This window comes from Bacillus rossius, chromosome 1 (assembly GCF_032445375.1).
Source record: "Bacillus rossius redtenbacheri isolate Brsri chromosome 1, Brsri_v3, whole genome shotgun sequence".
NCBI lineage: Eukaryota > Metazoa > Arthropoda > Insecta > Phasmatodea > Bacillidae > Bacillus > Bacillus rossius.
Window position 1 is genome coordinate 196518424 of NC_086330.1, and position 22334 is coordinate 196540757.

The 22334-nt window shown below is 41.5% G+C and overlaps 1 protein-coding gene across 1 annotated transcript; it reads left to right on the forward strand.

Moving 5' to 3' along the window:
• Positions 1-350: 350 nt before the first annotated feature.
• On the forward strand, positions 351-14675 carry LOC134542113 (uncharacterized). The gene is made up of 2 exons (XM_063386108.1): positions 351-2066; positions 14592-14675. Exons 1-2 carry the CDS (start codon positions 351-353, stop codon positions 14673-14675), a joined length of 1800 nt encoding a protein of 599 aa, XP_063242178.1.
• The last annotated feature ends 7659 nt before the right edge of the window (positions 14676-22334 follow it).

The window sequence follows — 22334 nt, forward strand, 5'->3', positions numbered from 1 at the left end:
GTAAACCTCACGCCTCGCCACTGGACATCGGCAGCAAAGTCAAAGCAATATATGAGACCTCAGTACCCATAACACCATTGACTCATGCTCAGCAAGTGAACTACAGATTGTCGAAAGATTGCTGCTACTGCACTAAGACTTTCACTGTTGAGAACTATAAAGTCAAAGATCATAACCACTTCTCTGGGGATTACATTGGGGCAGCGTGTAATGGATGCAATTTGCTGCGGCGTCGACCGAAGAAACTAGTCATATACTTTCATAACCTGGCATATGATCAACATTTTATCATCAAGCAGCTGGGTTATGACAGCAAAGAAATATTCATTATCCCACATACTGAGGAAAAAATGGTTACATTTTCTAAGCAGCTGGGGGACAGATTTTCGGTGCAGTTCGTGGACACGTTTAGGTTCATGTCGTGCGGGCTGGCCTCCCTCGCACAAAACCTACCTGCATCGCAGTTCACTAACACGATGGCATTCTTCGAGCCCCAATGTGCACAGCTCGTAATGAGAAAAGGCGTCTTCCCATACGATCATGTTGATACGTGGGAGCGTCTTGATGAGCGGCAACTGCCTCCCCAGGACTGCTTCTTTAATATTCTTACCGACTCTGACATTAGTGATGCTGATTACGACCACGCCAAGACTGTCTGGGACACATTCAAGTGCTCTACTTTAGGTGAGTATAGTGATGTGTACCTCAAGTCTGACGTCCTGATCCTGTGCGACGTATTTGAAAACTTCCGCACACTTTGCCTTTCTACGTATGGCCTGGACTGTGCGCACTACATCAGCGCCCCCGGATTCTCGTTCGATGCTATGCTGAAGTACACTAAGGTGCAGCTTGAACTTCTTACAGACTACGACAAGTATCTGTTTGTCGAGTCGGGAATCCGGGGAGGTGTGGCGCAGTGCATGAAGAGACACTGCGTGGCCAATAACACCTATGTGCCAGAAACCTACGATGCGAGCAAACCAATAACACACCTTCAGTATCTTGATGCCAACAACCTCTATGGGTGGGCCATGTCTTGCCCTCTGCCGCACAATCAGTTTCAATGGGTCGCCGACACAACCATCGACTTTTCTGATGTACCTGATGACGGCCCCATCGGTTACATTGTGGAGTGCGACATCGAGTACCCAGCAGCGTTTCATTCGTCCCACCGCGACTTGCCCTTCCTTCCTGTGAGACAATGCCCTTCAAATACATCTCAACCGAAACTCCTCACCACCCTTACCGACAAGTCCCACTATGTTGTTCACCATGTAAACCTCAAACAGGTCCTTTCCCACGGACTCCGCATAACCAAGGTGCATAGAGTCCTACAGTTCCAGCAGTCACCTTGGCTGAAACCATATATTGACCTGAACACCATCAAACGCCAGGCAGCACAGAATGACTTTGAGCGGGACTTTTTCAAGCTGTGTAACAACTCTTGCTTCGGGAAACTTATGGAGAATCTTCGCAAGCGACAGAAGATGGAGCTGGTGTGCAGTGATGAGCGTCTGCGGAAACTTGTTGCACGTCCCACATTCAAGGATCGTACAGTTTACGACGACAGTCTGGTGTTGGTTCGTCTATCTAAAGATGAAATTTTATTCAACAAACCGATATATGCAGGTTTCGCAGTTCTCGATCTGTCGAAGAGTCTAATGTACGACTTTCACTATGGTACCATGAAGCCCAAGTACCAGGATGACATTGAATTGGCTTACATGGATACTGATAGCTTCATATATCACATCCGGACAGTTAATTTTTACCAGGATCTCCAGAACGACCCCCATCTTCTGCAGAAGTTCAACATGAGTGGCTACCCCCCTGGTCATGCACTACACTCGACTGCCAATGCTAAGGTTGTTGGCAAGTTTAAAGATGAGTGTAGTGGGAGGTCCATGGCCGAGTTTGTTGGGCTACGTGCCAAGCTGTACGCTTTACGGTGTGCGGGGGTAGTTACTAAGAGAGCGAAGGGAATCCAGAAGTGTGTTGTCAAGAAGACCATCACCTTTGACGACTATCTGAGGGCTCTTCGGCAGGAAGCGAGGCTGCGTGTCCAGGTCCGCACCATCCATTCACGACAACATGAAGTGTTTTCAGAGTGTACGAACAAGCTGGCACTGACATGGAACGATGACAAACGTATCATCACGAACGATGGCATCCACAGCTGCCCTATGGCTATACAAGCTGAAAAGCGATGCTACGATTGTATTAATGTACTTTTTTGGACATAATATGTAAGGTCTTATCTTCCCGACCTCTTTGCTGTCATCTTTTTGTTGTTGTTTTTTTGTAATTAATGCTGGGAAGTATGTTTCAGCGATGGTTATTTTTCCCTCAATGTTTGCACATATTTACCCTCCTCCCCTTGTGTGTTCTTATGGGAATTGTTTTAATTTTCTGCTTTTGGGGGGTAACACAGCCAGGCATGGCACTTGGAATAATGTAATCGGCTGGATGGTTTGTTTGTCGCAAATATAAATGAAAAGCCATTCCCTTGCATTACTCTTCTGGTACCATGCTTGCCCGGTGCCAAGTCCGGGTAAAATTGCAGAGGCATAATTTCTAAGTAGTGTCGAGATGTAGTATAGCGGTTCAAAACTGGCTCCAATTGCTCCAATTGTTCCAATTGCTAAACACAACACTATTCAAAACACCAATATTTTATGAATACTCTATCATAATTTATAAAATTATAGACGAAATACAGTATCTTACAGCGATGGTTAATTTATTTTTGTATGTGGGTGTAATATATATACATGTCCTTTTGGAGAAGGTATGGTCAGTCTGTTTGTAGAAGTCATAGAGGTAGGATGTGTACGAGTATATTAATTAGGACTCGTCAGATACCCGGGTGGCTGTGACGGCAACAGAGAACTTGGTGAATACAGGCTACCGACTTGTCTCGTCTTGTCCCCCGACTTGTCTCGACTGTCTAGACTTGTCTCGACTCGTTCCCGACTTGTCTCGACTGACTACATAACACTTGGCGCCATCCGGCAGTAAATTTAAGAATTAAATATGGCGATGGTGGCGCGCTCCGGCGTTAACTTTAAGAATTAAAGGTGGCGACGGTGGCACACTCTGGTAGCAACACTAGGAACTAAAGATGACGATGGTGGCATCATCTGGTATCGATTATATTAACTAAAATATGGCGACGGTGGCGCCATCTACCAGCCAACTTGAGAACCAAGATGGCGGCGCCTCTGACAACTAATTTTTTAATTTGGCGCGCGATACTAGCGACATCTACCAGCCAACTTGAGAACCAAGATGGCGGCGCCTCTGGCAACTAATTTTGAATTTGGCGCGCGATACTAGCGGCATCTACCAGCCAACTTGAGAACCAAGATGGCGGCACCTCTGGCAACTAATTTTGAATTTGGTGCGCGATACTAGCGACATCTACCAGCCAACTTGAGAACCAAGATGGCGGCACCTCTGACAACTAGTTTTTGAATTTGGCGCGCGATACTAGCGACATCTACCAGCCAACTTGAGAACCAAGATGGCGGTGCCTCTGGCAACTAATTTTTGAATTTAGCGCCATCTGGTAGTCTGTGCTGTAAATAAAGATGGCGGCTGTATAATAATTATAATTTCAAATGTGGCACCTTAGGTATGCATTAAGGAAGGCAAAAAAAACCTTTCCCCCCATTTATCATAAACTTGCCGTCAATACGTAGCATATATAGATTATTTATTCCACTATATCCCAACTGGTCTCGTGGTCTAGTGGTTAAGGCGTCCGCCTCGTAACCACGACATCCTGGACGTTTTCACGTCACATGGATCGAATCCCAGCCTCGGCACTGAAAACTTTTAGTTAAAGAAAAAAATAAAATAATACCTGCTGCTATCTGGTGGCGACCAACAGAACTATATGACGTCACAAGATGGCTGCCTCCAGCAGACGAAAACAAGATGGCGGCCACCAGCAGACGAAACAAGATGGCGGCTGATTACATCGAATTTCGAAAAGTTGAAGTTCTAAAAAAAAAAATTCGAATCCAAGATGGCGGCCGTGACGAAAAGTGCAACGGTGACATCACGATTCGAAGTTGGTGGAAATTTCTAGAAATACAAAATGGTGGATGGATTAGCATGGATTAGCATGGATTAACATATGGATTAGCATAGATTGGCATATGGATTAGCATAGATTGGCATACGAATTAGCATAGATTGGCATACGAATTAGCATAGATTGGCATACAGATTAGCATAGATTGGCATACGGATTAGCATAGATTGGCATGTATTAGCATAGATTGGCATGGATTAGCATGGATTAGCATAGATTAGCATATGGATTAGCATGGATTAGCATACAGATTAGATGGATCCTGGATCCTGCGCCTGTCCCAGAACCGGCTATTTCCTACTACTTTTATTAATTCCACATTTTAGTACTAGGTTTATTTTAGAAAGCCTCACAAGATACAGATTAGACAACATCTGATTTACATGCGATTGCTTCTCTAAATTAAATGCAGTGAACATTTTTGCTGCAATTCATTTACTGTTTTTCGTTGCTACCAGTTGCTAATAACCATTAACCAACCACTCTTACTCGTGGCCGACTTCCAACTCATTACTGACCAAAGAGTGGCAAGGTTGACGGACGAACGTGCAAGCACTTTGACATCAGTGAGTGAACGACTGTTATCACTACATTCTTATACCACTTCGCCACTAAAGCATCAAATGATTTTAGAATTGTTACTTTGAATTTAGTGTTATTTTGAGATAAGTGGAAAATCAGACGATTAAGAGAACTGGCTTTGCCTTTTGTTATTGATTGTGAATTTATAATGCTACTGTATGTGATCACAAGTAACACAGTGAACTGTGAAAAAAAAAAAAAAACTTGTAAGTTTACACAATAGTCTGTGACAGCATTGCGTGTGTGTTTTAGACCTACACAGTTCATGATTTTTTTTTTTTCACAATGCAAAAGTAATAAGGTCATCAGAAATTTTTAAACTGCAAATTTTACCTGACAGTTGAATTTTTTTAATGACGAGTAAATGTACATATTTAATGCAAGTGTGAATTTTCTTTTCTTTAGCAGTCTACTTTCATGAATTAAATTCACACAGACAATGTAAGTACTTTTTACAATGAAAATAAATTGCTAACTTTCAGTCAATGACAGTCAAACTTTATTATGTGGTTTCTCTTTAGTATTCTGTCATTGCATTATTTCATTAGACAGTATTCATACCTCTAGAATGCGATTGACTTAGCGAGGATTGAAACTCACAACCCTTCGATAAGGTACCTACGAAGGGTTCTGACAACTCAATCAATCTGTTCACATATCAGTTAAATTGTAAAATAGGAACTAAGAAATTTTATAACTTAACACTTTTTACCTTATAAATTAAGCTATGCATTTCAAGTTTAAACGAAAGACATATAGTTTTTCTTGATTCCCAAGAAATATTTGCATAAAATTACATATAACTTACCTACTGTATTTTTTTTTACAACTAACGCGGACTGTTTTTGTAAAATTCTACGTGAACAATTTTCATTCATGCTTATTTAATCCATATGTTTAATTAGCGTATTTATATAACTATTGTACAGTAATCACAGTTTGCTAATTTATTATTCAGTGTTAGTGTATTTGCAAATATACTGTAATATTCGTAGTTTCATTAGTTATTGTAGTTTATGATGAACCTTAGTTTACATTTATGGAAGCATGCAAGTTCCTTTGGATTTTTAAAAATTATTTTCGTAAAATTATACAAACTGTAGTTGTTTTTAAAAATTACTGTACTAAAATGTAAATTTTCTCAATCTTTGTATGTGTGACAATTTTTTTTTTAGTGTATGCAGATAAATATGTATAAATAAAAAATAATGATTTCAGTACTGTTGGAAACAAATAAACATAGAGGTTATATATTTAGTAATATTTTAAGAGATATTTACCCGTTAAAAGGGACTTATTTCTCTTATTATCGTCTCAACTATAATGCCGATAAGCTAACTGAATGATTACTTACACACTAACTTAGCCTAAGGGAGTCACAAATACCTTGGTCAGAAGAAGGACTCGAACCCATGAGCTCTGCGTTTCGAAACAGGCACAATCTTCACAACATGCTTGGGCAACAAGTAGTACTATACGAAATTATGTAATCAAATTTCTTACTCCGTTATGTTTTTGAAATTATGACTGGTGGTGTCGTGATTCCCTTGACATTCAGATGGCTCGTAGGCAGAAGTTTCCGTCCGTGTAGCAGCAGCAGCAGCATCATTGTCTCTTAAACTGGAAGATGTCCTGTAGGTTTGATTAATAAATAAAAAAACGTGTCTTTATAATATATACACAGTTTGCTATCAGAGTTTTAATGCAGAAAAACACACTTTAAAAAATTTACAATCTTACCTTTCGGCAGAGTGGAAATCAGCATTAACAAGTTGTTTGTTTCTTTCCTTCAGTCTTCTGATGCATTTCGATCGATTAGTTCTTTTATGGATTTTGCTTAATGGTGTCTTTTTCGGCATCGTGTCAGTATTCAACTTCAAGTAAAAACATAACTGCTAAAAATAATTTCGCTGTACGAATTTTTCTGTACAGGGACAATATCCTTGCTTGAGCGAAGATAGACTCCACTATGAAGCGCGACCTTGACTGACTTCGTTTATTCGGCCTCCTCTCGTCCTCCCTCTACACCCCATTCTTCCCCCTCCCCTCCCGCAGGCAGGGCCAGCCGGCTGGAGCTCCGTCGGACCACCTGGTTCCGACAAGCGCCGCCCTCAGCGCCACGTCGCGGGGACATTCTTCCCGGCGGCGAGAGTTTTACACGCAGCACTAGAACTGGCACTCCAGAAGGCGTGTTTTGAGTCGGATCGTATCAAAAACAAAAGGATATGAAAATATATACATTACTCAATAGTGTTCTGCCAAGTATGTTTTCTATTTCATTTAAATTTATATTTTTAAATCGCTCCTGAAGTAATCCATAAATGATCAATGGAAATTGTCAATATTAAACTGTAATTTTGACGATCAAAATTTTTTTTCTTACTTTTATAGGTGCAGAAACCTATTCGTACACTCGTTTCTTGAACTATACTAAGGTTTAACATAATTATGTGTTTTCTAAATAATTCTGGCTTGGAATGAAAATAAATGCATTTAAAATGACATAACTCAGTAAAAAAAAGTTTATTAAAAAATATCCAAGGTATATTATGTCTTAAAAAGAAGCATCAAAAATAAATATGTACAGTTAAATTAGTTTTGTCGTAATATTTTCCATGCACCAATCGCCTTAACTATACATATGGGTTCAAATAATCTTTTATTAAAAACTGTTGTCATGACACCCGGTAATTACACATGTGTGACATTAAAGATGTAATGTTTAATATTTTCTACCAAGCAGAAATTTACTACGTTGCAAAATTAAATTTATAAAAAATAAAAACTTCATATTCTTTCATTAACTATACATATGCATTCAGATAATCGACTTCTATTAAATTCTGGAGTCATGTCACCTGGTAATTACATATGTGTGACATTAATGACATAATGTGTACCCTTTTATACCAAGAAGAATATTGCTACAACTAAATAAAAATTTAAAAAATAATCCAATTTCAAATTTATCTTTAACTAGCTGACCCGGCGAACTTCGTACCGCCTTAGCGTAGCAATGATGCACTACTTTATTTTGTATAGCTGACCTATCTTAGGTATGAGTACCTATTCAATTTGAACTGGAATCTATAATATCCTCCATATAAAAATGAATCCATAATTCCTTGTACGTCTGGTTGGTGGCATTGTTAAAAACGAAAATCCAACTGAAAATAAAAAGCTCTCATACATTTTCTGTATAACCATGTATACCAAATTATAGTATTGTGTAGTCACCAAAAAGTTCTAAAAATCAATATGAAGCTGTGAACTTACCATGATTAACAAACACGTATTAGCAAACAAAAATCTTCTTAGTCTTTAAAACAATTATATGTCAAACGACATAAAGTTACATTTAAAAAGTTCATAAATGAAAATTCAACTGTAAATTAAAGAAAACTGTTGTAGGTATTCTTCTTTATAAGCAAGTATATCACACAAAAACAAACATAGAAAATGTTTACATATTGTATTGATTTGTTTTTCTATTTTTAAACTGCAACACAGTAATAACGAATTATGGCATGACAATGGCCTAGGCAGAATGTACACAGCCAGAATAGCCTGCGCCAGCAGCTCTGTACCGAATGTACCGGTACAATATGTAGTAAAACGTTAATGTTGATAAATATTTCCTAAACGATACAGTTTCTTTACATCCTCTTTGAAGATATTTGCAGCAAACATTCTGTCAATTCTATGTCAAACGTCATAAGGTTACTTTAAAAATATTTATATTGTACAAAGTGTTGGGTTAGTTTGGAAATAATTTTATATATGGTGGTTCAGTATTCTTAAATTTTATAATTTTCCGTTAAATTTTTTCTTTCATAAGAACCTTCTCGTGACAATAACAAACACAACAAAAAAAGAATTAGTGAAATCGATTCAGTCATTTACGCGTGATGGCGTGACCAAGGGAAATAGGAATTCATTATTCTTAAATTTTCTAATTTTCCGCACAATTTTCTTAATTTTTTCTTTCATAAGAACCTTCTCCTGACCATAGCAAACACAACAAAAAAAAAATTAGTGAAATCGGTCCAGCCGTTCACGCGTGATGCCGTGTCCAAGGAAAACGGGTTTCATTTTTATATATATATAGACTAAACATTTGTGTTCAAATAATCTTTAATTAAAAACTGGAGTCATGTCACCTCACTCGGTGATGACATATGTGTGACATAAAGACTTAATGTTTAATCTTTTGTACAAAGCAGAATATTGATTCGTTTTTTAATTAAAATTAAAAAAAAAATCAAAAATTCATATTCTTACTTTAACAATACATGTGTGTTCGAAAAATCTTCTTTTAATAAAATTTGGTGTCATGTCACCCGGTATTGACATATGTGTGACATTAAGGACATTATGGTTAATCTTTTGTACCAAACAGAATATTGCTACGTTGGAAATTAAAATTAAATCAAATTCCAAACTTCATATTCTTCTTTAACTATAAGTACATAAGTGTTCAGATAATCTTCTGTTAAAATGTGGAGTCATGTCACACGGTAATGACATATGTATGACAATAAGGACGTAATGGTTAAACTTTTGTAGCAAAAAGAATTTTGCTACGTTGGAAATTAAAATTAAAAAAAATTAAAACTTCATATTCTTCATTTAACTATACATATGTTTCAAATAATCTTTTATTAAAAACTAGTGTCATGTCACCAGGTAATGACATATGTGTGAAACTAAAGACGTAATGTTTAATCTTTTGTACCAAGCAGAATATTGCTACGTTGTAATTTAAAATTTAAAAAAAAAAAAAAAAAAATCTTCATAACATTCCTTTAACTATACATATGTTTTCAAATAATCTTTTATTAAAAACTGGTGTGATGTCACCCAGTAATGAAACATGTGTGACATTAAAGACATATTGTTTAATCTTTTGTACCAAGCATAATATTGCTACGTTGGAAATTAAAATTTAAAAAAAATTAAAACTTTATATTCTTCCTTTAACTATACTTATGTGTTCAGATAATCGTCTTCTTTTAAAATTTGGTGTCATGTCACTTAATAATGACATATGTATGACATAAAGGACACTATGGTTAATATTTGTAACAAGCAGAATATTTTTACGTATGAAATTAAAATTTTTAAAAATCAAAACTTCATATTCTTCTGTTAACTATACATAAGTGTTCAGATAATCTTCTTTTAATAAAATCAGGTGTCATGTCACCCGGTAATGACATATGTGAGACATAAAGGACATTATTGTTAAATTTTGTACCAAGCAGAATATTGCTAAGTTCTAAATTTAAATTTAAAATAATCGAGTTTCATTTTTATCTTTAACTATGCATTTGTGATCAAATAATTTTTTATTAAAAACAGGAGTCATGTCACCCGTTAATGACATAGGTGTGACATTAAAGACGTAATGTTTAATCTTTGGTATGATGCTGAATATTAATCGTTGGAAATTAAAATTTAAAAAAAAATCAAAACTTCATATTCTTCCTTTAACTATATATATATATATATGTGTTCAAATAATCTTTTATAAGAAACTAGTGTCATGTCACCCGGTAATGACATATGTGTGGCATTAAAGACGTAAAGTTTCATTTTTTGTACCAAGCAGAATATTGCTACGTTGGAAATTAAAATAAAAAAAAATCAAATCTTCATAACCTTCCTTTAACTATACATATGTGTTCAAATAATCTTTTATTAAAAGCTCTTGTCATGTCACCCGGTAATGACACATGTGTGACATTAAAAATGTAATGTTTAATATTTTCTACCAAGCAGAATATTACTACGTTGAAAATTAAAAAAAAAATAATAAATCAAAACTTCATATTCTTTCTTTAACTATACATATGCGTTCAGATAATCGACTTCTATTAAATTCTGGAGTCATGTCACCTGGTAATTACATATGTGTGACATTAAGGACTTAATGTGTAAACTTTAATAACCAGAAGAATATTGCTAAACACTAAATAAAAATTTAAAAAATAATCCAATTTCAAATTTATCTTTAACTAAACATTTGTGTACAAATAATTTTTTATTAAAAACTGGAGTCATGTCGCCTCACTCGGTAATGAAATATGTGTGACATTATAGACTTAATGTTTATTCTTTTGTACAAAGCAGAATATTGCTATGTTTTAAATTAAAATTAAAAAAAAATCAAATCTTCATATTCTTACTTTAACTATACATACCTATGTGTTCAAATAATCTTCTTCTATTAAAATGTGGAATCATGTCACCCGGTAATGACATATGTATGATATTAAGGACACTATGGTTAATCTTTTGTACCAAGCACAATTTTACTACGCTGGAAATTAACACTTAAAAAAAATTCAAAGCTTCATATTCTTCCTTTAACTTTACAATTTTGTTCAAATAAGATTTTATTACAAACTGTAGTCATGTCACCCGGTAAATACATATGTGTGACATTATGGACATTACGTTTAATCTTTTGTACCAAGCAGAATATGCTACGTTCTAAATTAAAATTTAAAAAAATCCAATCTTCATATTCCTTCTTTAACTATACATGTGTGTTCAAAATCTCTTCTTTTAATAAAATCTGGTGTCATATCACCCGGTAATGACATATGTGTGACATTAAAAACGTATTTTTTAATCTTTTGTACCAAGCAGGAATATTGCTACGTTAGAAATTAACATTTAAAAAAATTCCAAACTTTATATTCTTCCTTTAAATAAACATATGTGTTTAGATAATATTCTTTTAATAAAATCTGGTGTCATGTCACCTGGTAATTACATATGTGTGACATTAAGGACATTGTGTTTATTCTTTTGGACCAAGCACAATATTGCTACGTTCTAAATTAAAATTTAAAAAAAAAATCCATTTTTCATATTCTTCCTTTAACTATACATATGTGTTGAGATAATCTTCTTTTTATAAAATCAGGTGTCATGTCACCCGGTAATGACATATGTGTGACATTGAAAACGTATTGATTAATCTTTTGTACCAAGCCGAATATTGCTACGTTGAAAACTAACATTTAAATTAATTCCAAACTTTATATTCTTCCTTTAAATAAACATATGTGTTCAGATAATATACTTTAAATAAAAAACTGGTGTCATGTCACCCGGTAATTACATATGTGTGACATTAAGGACATTATTTTTATCTTTTGTACGAAGCACAATATAGCAACGTTCTAAATTAAAATTTAAAAAAAAATCCATTTGTCTTATTCTTCCTTTAACTATACATATCTGTTTGATAATCTTCTTTTAATAAAGCTGGTGTCATGTCACCCGGTAATGACATATGAGTGACATTGAGGACATTATGTTTAATCATTTGTACAAGCAGAATATTGCTAAGTTCTCAATTATAATTTAAAAAAATACATTTTTAATATTCTTCCTTTAACTATACATGTCTTCAAATAATCTTTTATTAAAAACTGTTGTCATATCATCCGGTAATGACATATGTGTGAAATTAAAGACATAATGTTTAATCTTTTGTACCAAGCAGAATATTGCTACGTTGTAATTTAAAATTTAAAAAAAAAAAATCAAATCTTCATAACATTCCTTTAACTATACATATGTTTTCAAATAATCTTTTTTTAAAAACTGGTGTGATGTCACCCAGTAATGAAACATGTGTGACATTAAAGAGATATTGTTTAATTTTTGTACCAAGCATATTATTGCTACGTTAAAAATTAAAATTAAAAAAAAAATCAAAACTTTATATTCTTCCTTTAACTATACATATGTGTTCAGATAATCGTCTTCTATTAAAATTGGTGTCATGTCACTCGGTAAAGTCATATGTATGACATAAAGGACACTATGGTTAATATTTGTAACAAGCAGAATATTGTTACTTGACGCCGACCGCCAATGCTCCTCTGTCGCATAGACTGCTATGCCTCATCAACGTCTCGCAAAAGCGTGTGCACCGAACGCGCCCGTGCGCGCAGCAAAGGGTAGTGCGTGCGACGAGGCGAACGCCATGCAACGAGTGCTGCGCCGGCGGAAGGATCCGGCCGGGTGTGGCATATCCCTCCGCCGCACTACAACAAATTATTTTAATTATATTTTTCCACAGGTTTTTATTAAACATTATTTTTCATTAATTAATAATTCAGTCCTGTCAAAATTATGTCTCACTGTGCGTTTTGTCCCGAACCTGGCCGGTTCAGTTTCCCGCGAAATTCACATGTTTCCGCGGGAGGGTTGGCGGGGGAGGGGGGTCGCGCGCGGCGACACCGCACACCGGCAGTGTCCTTCGAGAGCTCAACCAGGCCGGCAGCCTGCGCGCAACGCGGAACCTTCAAGCTTTGCTTTCACCGACATGTAGTTTTCAATAGTGTAATATCTTTTCAACCTTTTACGTACAGTTCCGCGGTCGGCCTCAATTTACCATGAGGTATTTAACTTAATTAAATCAGTGCTCCAAGATGAGTGTTCTACGTCATATGTAAGTTCTGTGGGGAGTTACGTGAATTTACGTCGGCGCTTTACGCCCCAACTTAGCCTACAGGCTACTTAGTTTTGGCCCGCACGGGGCAGCCAGCAGGCGACGCGTGCCGTCGAACATAATAACGATTCAGTCCCTGGGACATATCTAGACATCACGTAGAGTCGCCGGAGACACGGGCCTACGTGCCGCTAGCCCAGTTTATTAAGTGTTATGTATTAGTGAAATAGTTGCTCGTCAAAGTGTTATCTGTCACGTTAGGGTTTATGTATCACCGTTGTACGGCATTGTGCCGCCTAACATAATAACGATTCAGTCCCTGGGACACATCTAAATATCACGTAGAGTCGCCGGATACACGGGCCTACGTGCCACTAGCCCAGTTTATTAAGTGTTAGGTAATAGTAAAGAGTATTGTTTGTCAAGATATCGTATGCCATGTCAGAGTGTATTTTTGTAACTATCGTATCACGTGTACAAGTCCGCCCCTCACGCGCAATAAAATCGTGAGCCGCCACTGAGGAAGTGAGCTGCGCGTGTGACTAGTCGCGTCGGGTAAACCGTTACGGCCAGAACGGGCAGCACCATGTATGGGGCTGTGCTGTAATAAATTTACCAACTATCTTCCAGAAACTTTGTGTTATTATTCAGGCGTCCCGAGTGGCCATAACAGCTCGGGATCCCTTCTGCGTTAACCCCTACCTCTAGCCACAAGGCTGGACCTTCCCTGAGATCACCAACCCGAGCAAAAATCACGTCTAAATAGTCAGAGGTAGCGGGGACGGCGTCAAAATGGCATCCAACGTGGGGCTTTCATTTTCTAAAAAAATTAACTTTAAATTTTTTCAAATTTTTCAAATTTTTTGTGCTTCAAATTAGTGTAACAGTAAGGTCTCGCGTAGGAACAAAGGAATCGCGCGGAAACGGACGCGACGCGCAGACAGCCAAAGGAGTGGGCACCTGGCGATAGGCGCGCATCGAGTTACGCGCCAGGCGCGCATCAAGTTACGCACCAGGCGCGATAACGGCTGTGGGAGCGGAAGTCCGCGCGCCTCACACAGGGATCGCGTGGTGCAGTTGCGCAGCTGCTACGCGCATGAACATTAGCCGTGACGGAGCCGTGAGCATAGACATGGAAGGGGTATGCCAGGCATGCCTTCTGCCAGGCTTGCCGATAAATCATGCCGCGTCAAGGGTTTTCGCCACTTGTACCTGCGACACGGAGAATAAGCCCAAAACAGACTTTGACGATGGAAAACCAGGGCCGACGTCTACATTTAAGTGCGGCGCAAGGGGGTGTCATCGGCGGTCCGATGAGGTGGCGTTCTGCCATCAGTGCGGCACTGTGAGGCACCACTCGTGCACCGAGGCCCGGGAGTTCCTCAACTTTAGGAATGGGCTGTTCAGGTGCTGCGCGTGTGAGCTCGCGATGGACAGACTGTCAGCGATGCCGGCGCCTCCTATCGCACCGCGCCCCGGCGGCACTCTCAAACTACCGGAGTTCGGAGGGCAGGAGCATGAAGACCCTGTAAAATTCCTACAGCGATACCGGGACAGGTTGGCTCGATATGCGGTCCCCACGTACGCACCAGCGCGCTACGTCAGGACGGACGTGCGTGGCTCACACCGCCCGTCAACGGCCCGCACCGGGTCGTCGGCGAGCCGCACCGTTCCCAGGTGGCCCCGGTGACACCGGCAGCACCTGCGGTACCCACGTACGCACCAGCACGCCCCGTCAGGATGGACGGGCGCGGCTCACACCGCCCGTCAACAGCCCACACCGAGTCGTCGGCGAGCCGCACCGTACCCCAGGTGGCCCTGGCTACACTGGCACCACCTGCGGTACCCACGTACGCACCATGGCGCCCCATCAGGACGGACGGGCGCGGCTCACACCGCCCGTCAACAGCCCACACCGAGTCGTCGGCGAGCCGCACCGTACCCCAGGTGGCCCTGGCGACACCGGCACCACCTGCGGTACCCACGTACGCACCATAGCGCCCCATCAGGACGGGTGGGCGCGGCTCACACCGCCCGTCAACAGCCCACACCGAGTCGTCGGCGAGCCGCACCGTACCCCAGGTGGCCCTGGCGACACCGGCACCACCTGCGGTACCCACGTACGCACCATGGCGCCCCATCAGGACGGACGGGCGCGGCCCACACCGCCCGTCAACGGCCCGCACTGGGTCGTCGGCGAGCCACACCGTACCCCAGGTGGCCCCGGCAACACCGGCAGCACCTGCGGTGTCCGCTGACACACCGGCACGCCCCGTCAGGATAGACGGGCGCCGCTCACCCGACTCGTCAGCGGCCTACACCGGGTCGTAGGCGAGCTGCACCGGACACCAGGTGGCCCCGGCGACACCAGCAGCACCTGCGGTGTCCGCTGACACACCGGCACGCCCCGTCAGGACGGACGGGCGCGGCTCACCCGACTCGTCAGCGGCCTGCACCGGGTCGTCGGCGAGCCGCACCGGACACCAGGTGGCCCTGGCGACACCGGCAGCACCTGCGGTGTCCGCTGACACACCGGCACGCCTCGTCAGGACGGACGGGTGCCGCTCACCCGACTCGTCAGCGGCCCACACCGGGTCGTCGGCGAGCTGCACCGGACACCAGGTGGCCCCGGCGACACCGGCAGCACCTGCGGTGTCCGCTGACACACCGGCACGCCCCATCAGGACGGACGGGCGCGGCTCCCCCGACTCGTCAGCGGCCTGCACCGGGTCGTCGGCGAGCCGCACCGGATACCTGGTGGCCCCGGCGACACCGGCAGCACCTGCGGTGTCCGCTGACACACCGGCACGCCCCGTCAGGACGGACGGGCGCCGCTCACCCGACTCGTCAGCGGCCCGCACCGGGTCGTCGGCGAGCCGCACCGGACACCAGGTGGCCCCGGCGACACCGGCAGCACCTGCGGTGTCCGCTGACACACCGGCATGCCCCGTCAGGACGGACGGGCGCGGCTCACCCGACTCGTCACTGGCCTGCACCAATCGTCGGCGAGCCACACCGGATACCAGGTGGCCCCGGCGACATCCACATCACCTGCGGTGTCCGCTGACACACCGGCACGCCCCGGGAGCAGTGCGGTGAGTCGTTCCAATTAGGGCAGTTGGGACCTGGGGCAGGGCATTTACTCAGGATTCCCGTCAGGATGGATGGACAGCCAGTGCTTACCCTTGTCGACACGGCCGCCAGCCACATGTATGTGTCGGCTCAGTGCTCGAGCGTACGGGACATTGACTCAGGTGTGGAGGAGGTACATTTAGCGACGAAGGGGGCGACAGCTCGTATTGTCGGTCGCACGAACATCACCCTCTCCATCAGGGACCATGTCAGCCACACAACAGCACTAGTAGTAGAGGGGCAGTGTTGCCAACCAGACAGATGTGAAATTCCCATGTTATGGCAAAAAAATTCCCATTTTTCTACAAAAATTCCCACGTGCTATTTTAAAAAAAATTTAGTAACACTCTTAGAGCTAACATTAACATAAAGGTATTTATTTCAATTTATATTTACACAAACACATTCACTGTTAAATAAAAAATTAATTTTAACTTTCGTCATTTGTAGTGCAGTACAAATTCTTCTTGTTATGAAGTTTTAGGTGGCTTTCATGCACTTTGAAAGTTGTGCAGTCAATGTCATTTGTTTGAAATGCCGACCTGACAACACAAACTGCATTTAAGGTCTCTTCACCCATCCTGTTCCTTTTTTTGGTTTTTATATCGGTCACCATTGAAAAAATCCTCTCTGCTTCTGCGTTGGAATGAGGAAGAGAGAGAACACATTTAGCCAGTCTACTTAAGTTTGGAAAACACAATTTGTCACTGAAATCTCTTATTTGAGAGATATTATCCCACATTGTGACAATATCCATTTCTAAAAACTTCTTTTTCTGATCCGCAGTTATACTATGTGGCAGACTTCTCCATTCGACAGCTAAATTATTCAAATCAAATCCGCCTATTTGCGAAGCTAAAGTGCTTAAATCCTTAACTTCATTTCTCTCTGACTTTTCAAGTGCAACAGCTGGATCTACAAATTTCATTTCTCGAAAGAGTTCACTGTCCAAAGGCAGACCTTTTTTCATTTCATCTGTAGCACAAATGTAGAACTCAAGGCACTTCAGTCTGAACTGCTGGACACTCGAGGCACAGTCTTCCGGCAATGACTGCAAAAACTTCTCACACTCAGGTCCGAGATAGATAGACTCTAAGTTGAGAAAATTTGAAGGATGGTTCACATTTGTCTGTTTCAGCTGATTGAGACACTCAGCTTTCAAAACGTTTTGTGCAAAATTGTTTATCAGGGTGCTAGATGCTTCCAACAACTTGTGTATAAGTATTTTTCTTGACTGAAAAAGTGCATTGAAAGAATTAAAATAAGTCAAAACATACTTGAGAAAAAGCAAATATGCCTTGGTGTAGTGGTTCTGTAGTTCATTAAAAATGAACTCTGCACTCTTAAGTTTATCTTCAACAATAGCAAGTTGGAAGTATTGTTGCAAAGGTTCCCAGTTCTCTAGAAGACGAACAACACATTGATGCAATACCAACCATCTTGTACCAGATAATTTGAGCAACTTACGCTGTTCAGTGTTAAAAAAACTCTTGAAACTATCGCAAAATGGCCCACCGCTTAGCACTTCCAGAAATATAACTGCACACACATCGCAATAATTCTTCGCATGACCGGGGAAGTTTCTCGCATGCTTTGCTGGCTATTATAGCCGATGTATGACAGATACAGTTAAGAACTATCAGACCTGGTGTTATAGTCTTTAATCTTGTAACAAAAGAGTTATGTGAACCGACCATGACAGGCGCATTGTCACATGCCAATCCAATTATATTCTTTAAAGGAACATTCTTTGCCTCAAGAGTGTTACAGAAAGCAATAAACAAATTATCAGCAGAGCAATCTGTAGCATCTAGCGAAACCAACTCAAGCAATTCAGTTTTCACTCGTCCATTAAGGGGTGAAAAGTACTTTACCAGGATACACATACATTTCTTGTCTGCGATGTCAGTAGTTTCATCAATCAAAACAGAAAAAGGTACAGTTTTAAGTGTCTCGACTGTCTTTTCTGTTTCTACTTGTGCAACAGTGTTTTTTACTACTTGTGTGCATTTTGTGCGACCTAGTGTAATATCGACAGCTATTTTCGAATCACTAAAGACTTCCTTAATCACTGGAATTAAATGCTCAACTACCTGGAATGCAACATTGTGTTCAGCGAAAAAAGTTGCTAGTTTTATTTCTGCAGTCTTCACTTTGTCAACATGCACCTTGTTTTCATCTTTTTTTGCAAAACAGCTCAAAATGCTTTGGTTACTTCCTATTTGTTTAACATTTTTGACATGCTTACCTGTAACTGCATGTTTTTCCAATTCACTTTTGCCACAAGAAACAGCCACATTACAAGCTCGGCAAAATGCTTTATTCTTGTCGCTATCAACAGGCTGCAACCAACCTCGAAATTTTTCTTCTTGCAGCCACGAGTTCTGAAATGTTTTGGCAGATGTGACACGTTTTTTAACATGTATTTCACTATCGTCTTCATTGTTACCTGATGAAAGTTTTTGTTTCTTTGTGTGAAAAACACTCTCGTCACTTACATCACACATGCTGTACAAACTACCAATTATTTACGTTTTACGACATGTAGCACGATTTTAAAACCTACGCAACTTAATAATACGAAAAATGCCACCAACCTTTATCTATGAAAAATGCTCTACCAGTTGGCAGTCTTACAAATGTCACAGATAAAAAAAAACTTTTGCCCTGGGCGGAGTCCAGCCAGCGGAGACACTGCCTGTCCGTCCGCAGCGTGAACTGGCGGCCCTCCAGGTGGTGGTGGTAGCGGCGCATAGCCCAAATGACGGCCATGCACTCCTGCTCGTTCACATGGTACCGCCGTTCGGGCTGACCGAACTTGGCGCTGGTGTACTCCACCACCTGGCGCACGCCTTTGTCCCCCACCTGGTATAGGACGGCCCGCATCCCCTCCTGACTGGCGTCTATCTGGAGGAACAGGGGAAGGTCAGGCTGCAGACGGGCGAGCTGGTGGCACTCGCGGAACTGCCGTTTCACCGCGTCCAGGGCGGCGTCCGCTTCGCTGGTCCACTGAAACCGGAGCTTGGGTGACAGCAAGTCCGTTATCGGGGCTGTGATGCTGGCGAAATGCGGAATGAACGAGCGCAGCCAGTTGAGAAGGCCCATCAACTTCTGCAGCTGCTTGCGGGTTCGTGGGGCGGGTTTGGACTCAATAAGGTTCAGGTGTTTTGGCAGAGTGCGGCAACCCTCTGCGTCCACTATGTGCCCTAAGTACTCCAGTTCAGCCGCGCCCACGTGGCATTTCTGGGGGGCGCACGTAAGGCCGTGTCTGGCCAGCCACTCAAGGACCAGGCCGAGGTGCCGGGCGTGGTCCTCCCACAACCGTGACCAGATGATGACGTCATCCAAGTACGTAGCGGCGAACTCGCCCGCGTACCCGTCTAACACACGCACCATCATGGCCTGGAAGGTCGCGGGGGCGTCCATCAGCCCAAACGGCATGGCACAGAACTGGAAACGTCGGCCGTCAGGGGCAGTGAACGCGGTCTTCGGGCGGTCCTCTGGACGTACGGGCACCTGCCAGTACCAGGACTTGAGGTCCAGGGACGTGAAGATGCGGGCGTCGCCCAGCCCTGCCAAAGCGTCTGTTATGTTGATAAGCGGTGGTGGGGCGGGTATGGTTACTGAATTGACTGGTTTGAAATTCATACAAAAATGCATGGAGCCATCTTTCTTGTTCGCCATGACAATCTGGCAGTTGTATGGCGACTCACTGGGCTCGATGACTCCATCGCGTAGCATTTCCGTGATCTAGGTCTGGATGACGTGCCTCTCAGTGTGTCCGAACCCGTACGGCTTTACGAACTGGGGTTGGTGAGGTCGGGTGGGGATGGTGTGTTCCGTGGTTGTGGTACGGCGGAGCATGTCCGTGGCCGCAAACAACTGTGGCTGTTGGGACAGGACACTGTTTATGAGCTCTACATGGGCAGCGGGCACACCATTTCTCAGGTCCGCGAGCGTGATGGGTGTCCCTTGCTCGGCGGGTGGCCGATAGCCCAGGCTGTAAACTGTGCCTCGCTCGTGATGGCCAACGTGTAGCCTCCCCTCCCTGACCTCCACAGTGGCATCCTCCTGCGCTAGCCAAGGCAATCCTAGGATTAGTGTCTCCCGTAGCCCCTCTACAGTGTTGCCAACTCGTGGGATTTTTCCCATTTCGTGGGAATTTTGGGCTCAAAAATTTGAAAAAGGGAATATTAGCACTAAAATGCCTCAAATGTGGGAAAAACTGTAAAGACAACATCTTGACAAATTTTATCTTATAAATAATATTTTAAAGGCGAGTTAAATATCAAATAAATCAAAGCAAACAATTCTATTGACTTGTTTCATTTGTAGGCGATTTCTGCTTTAGTGCTATGAAGTTTTCGTTCTTCCCATTATATGCTCTATGGCTTTTGAGGTTCACATCAATGTGGAATACTGTAACTCCGTCATATCGGTCAAGTAGGTACATATGCAAATATGTGGACAAAGGCAACGATATGGCTCTTTTCTCTGTGACAAATGCAAAAGACGAAGTGTCTCAGTGTCAGATAGGTTGCTATTGTTGTGTGTTAAATATTGTTGTTTAAGTGTTTGTGGCAGTCATTTAAATTGGTATGTTTACTTTTTAAGGTTGGTAACATGTTAAAACAATTGTTGAATACTTCTTCTTTGTAGTATTGTTTGATGTGACCATGTTTAAGTTGTGATGTGTGTAAAGAATTTTAGAAGAAGTAAAATGAGTGAATTTCAAAGCATGTGTTATTATTTGCAGTATTAATTCCACGAAATTAAAATCTTCTAACAGGTTATGGGCCCAGAAGGTACTGCAAAACGAAATACTAGATGAGAAGTGTAAAACGACCGTAAATGTATTATTGGCCAAGATGGCCGATGAGACGAGAAGCGATAACAATCCGAAGCTGAACAAGAATAATTATTATGTATGGTCTAGAAGAGCTCATGCTGATCTTGTTGAGAGAAATTGTTGGAAAACAATAGATCCCGGTTTTGATAACAAGATTGAATTAAATGAAACGCAAACAAGATTAAACAGGAAAGCGATTGTGTTTCTGTTGAAAAATGTTAGCGACCCGTACGTGGAAGATATTGGAGAAATAGTAAGAGCGAAGGAAGCATGGGGTAAATTAGCCTGTATTCACTCGTCGTACACTCTTCCGCAATGTCTGGAGATGCTTAGAGAAATGGTCAACATCGAAAAAACGGAAGAAATGAGTATGCATGACTACATGGCCAAACTTCAGTCATGTAATCGCAAATTACAAAGTGGAGGTTTTGGATTGGAACTAAATGACACACAATTAGCGGGGCAATTCCTAATTGGACTACCTAAGGAAAAATACGGGATGCTTGTAAGTTTTATTAGTAGAGAGCCTAACCTAACCACTGAGAAAGTGAAATCTATATTGTTGAGAGAGGAAGGTGTAAATACACTCCAAAACACTTTTGGAGCGTTGGCAAGTAAAAAAATACAAAATGAAAGGAAGAGTTACTGTAAAAAGAATAGCAATGGGAGAATAAATACTCAACAATACAAGAACAACATGGAGAATCGTCAACATGATGGGCGTGTGAGTAATGTGTCGGATGATAATAAAAGATGCTTTCATTGTGAAGAATGGGGACATATTTCAAGGGTCTGTCCGAAGTTAAAATGTTACAAGTGTGGGAATAGTGGTCATTGGGCAGTAAACTGTAAAAATAAGGTAGAAGATGTAGGTAAAAAAAACATTACAAGAAACAGTTACAGAAGAAAGAAGCAAATATTGCTCATGTGTGAGTGCAAGCGGACTAGTTTCGCCTATGAGAGGAACAGATGAATGGGTACTTGACTCGGCAGCAAGTGATCACATGTGTTATAGACGAGACTTTTTATGACCTTTGAACCATGCAAGGAAACGGTTTCTATGGGCAAAGGTTTTGCAAAGGTTGAGGGCGGTGGAACGGTAGAAATAACCATGACAGAGGAGTGTGGAGGTTGGACTCTTTGATTGTCAAATGTTCTGTATGTGCCTAAATTCCAATATAATTTGATATCCTGTTACC

Coding starts and splice junctions, on each gene's coding strand:
- LOC134542113 (XM_063386108.1), top strand. CDS start 351: ATGGTTACATTTTCTAAGCAGCTGGGGGACAGATTTTCGGTGCAGTTC. Junction 2,067..14,591: donor AAGCGAGGCTGCGTGTCCAG/GTCCGCACCATC, acceptor CGCGATGGACAG/ACTGTCAGCGATGCCGGCGC.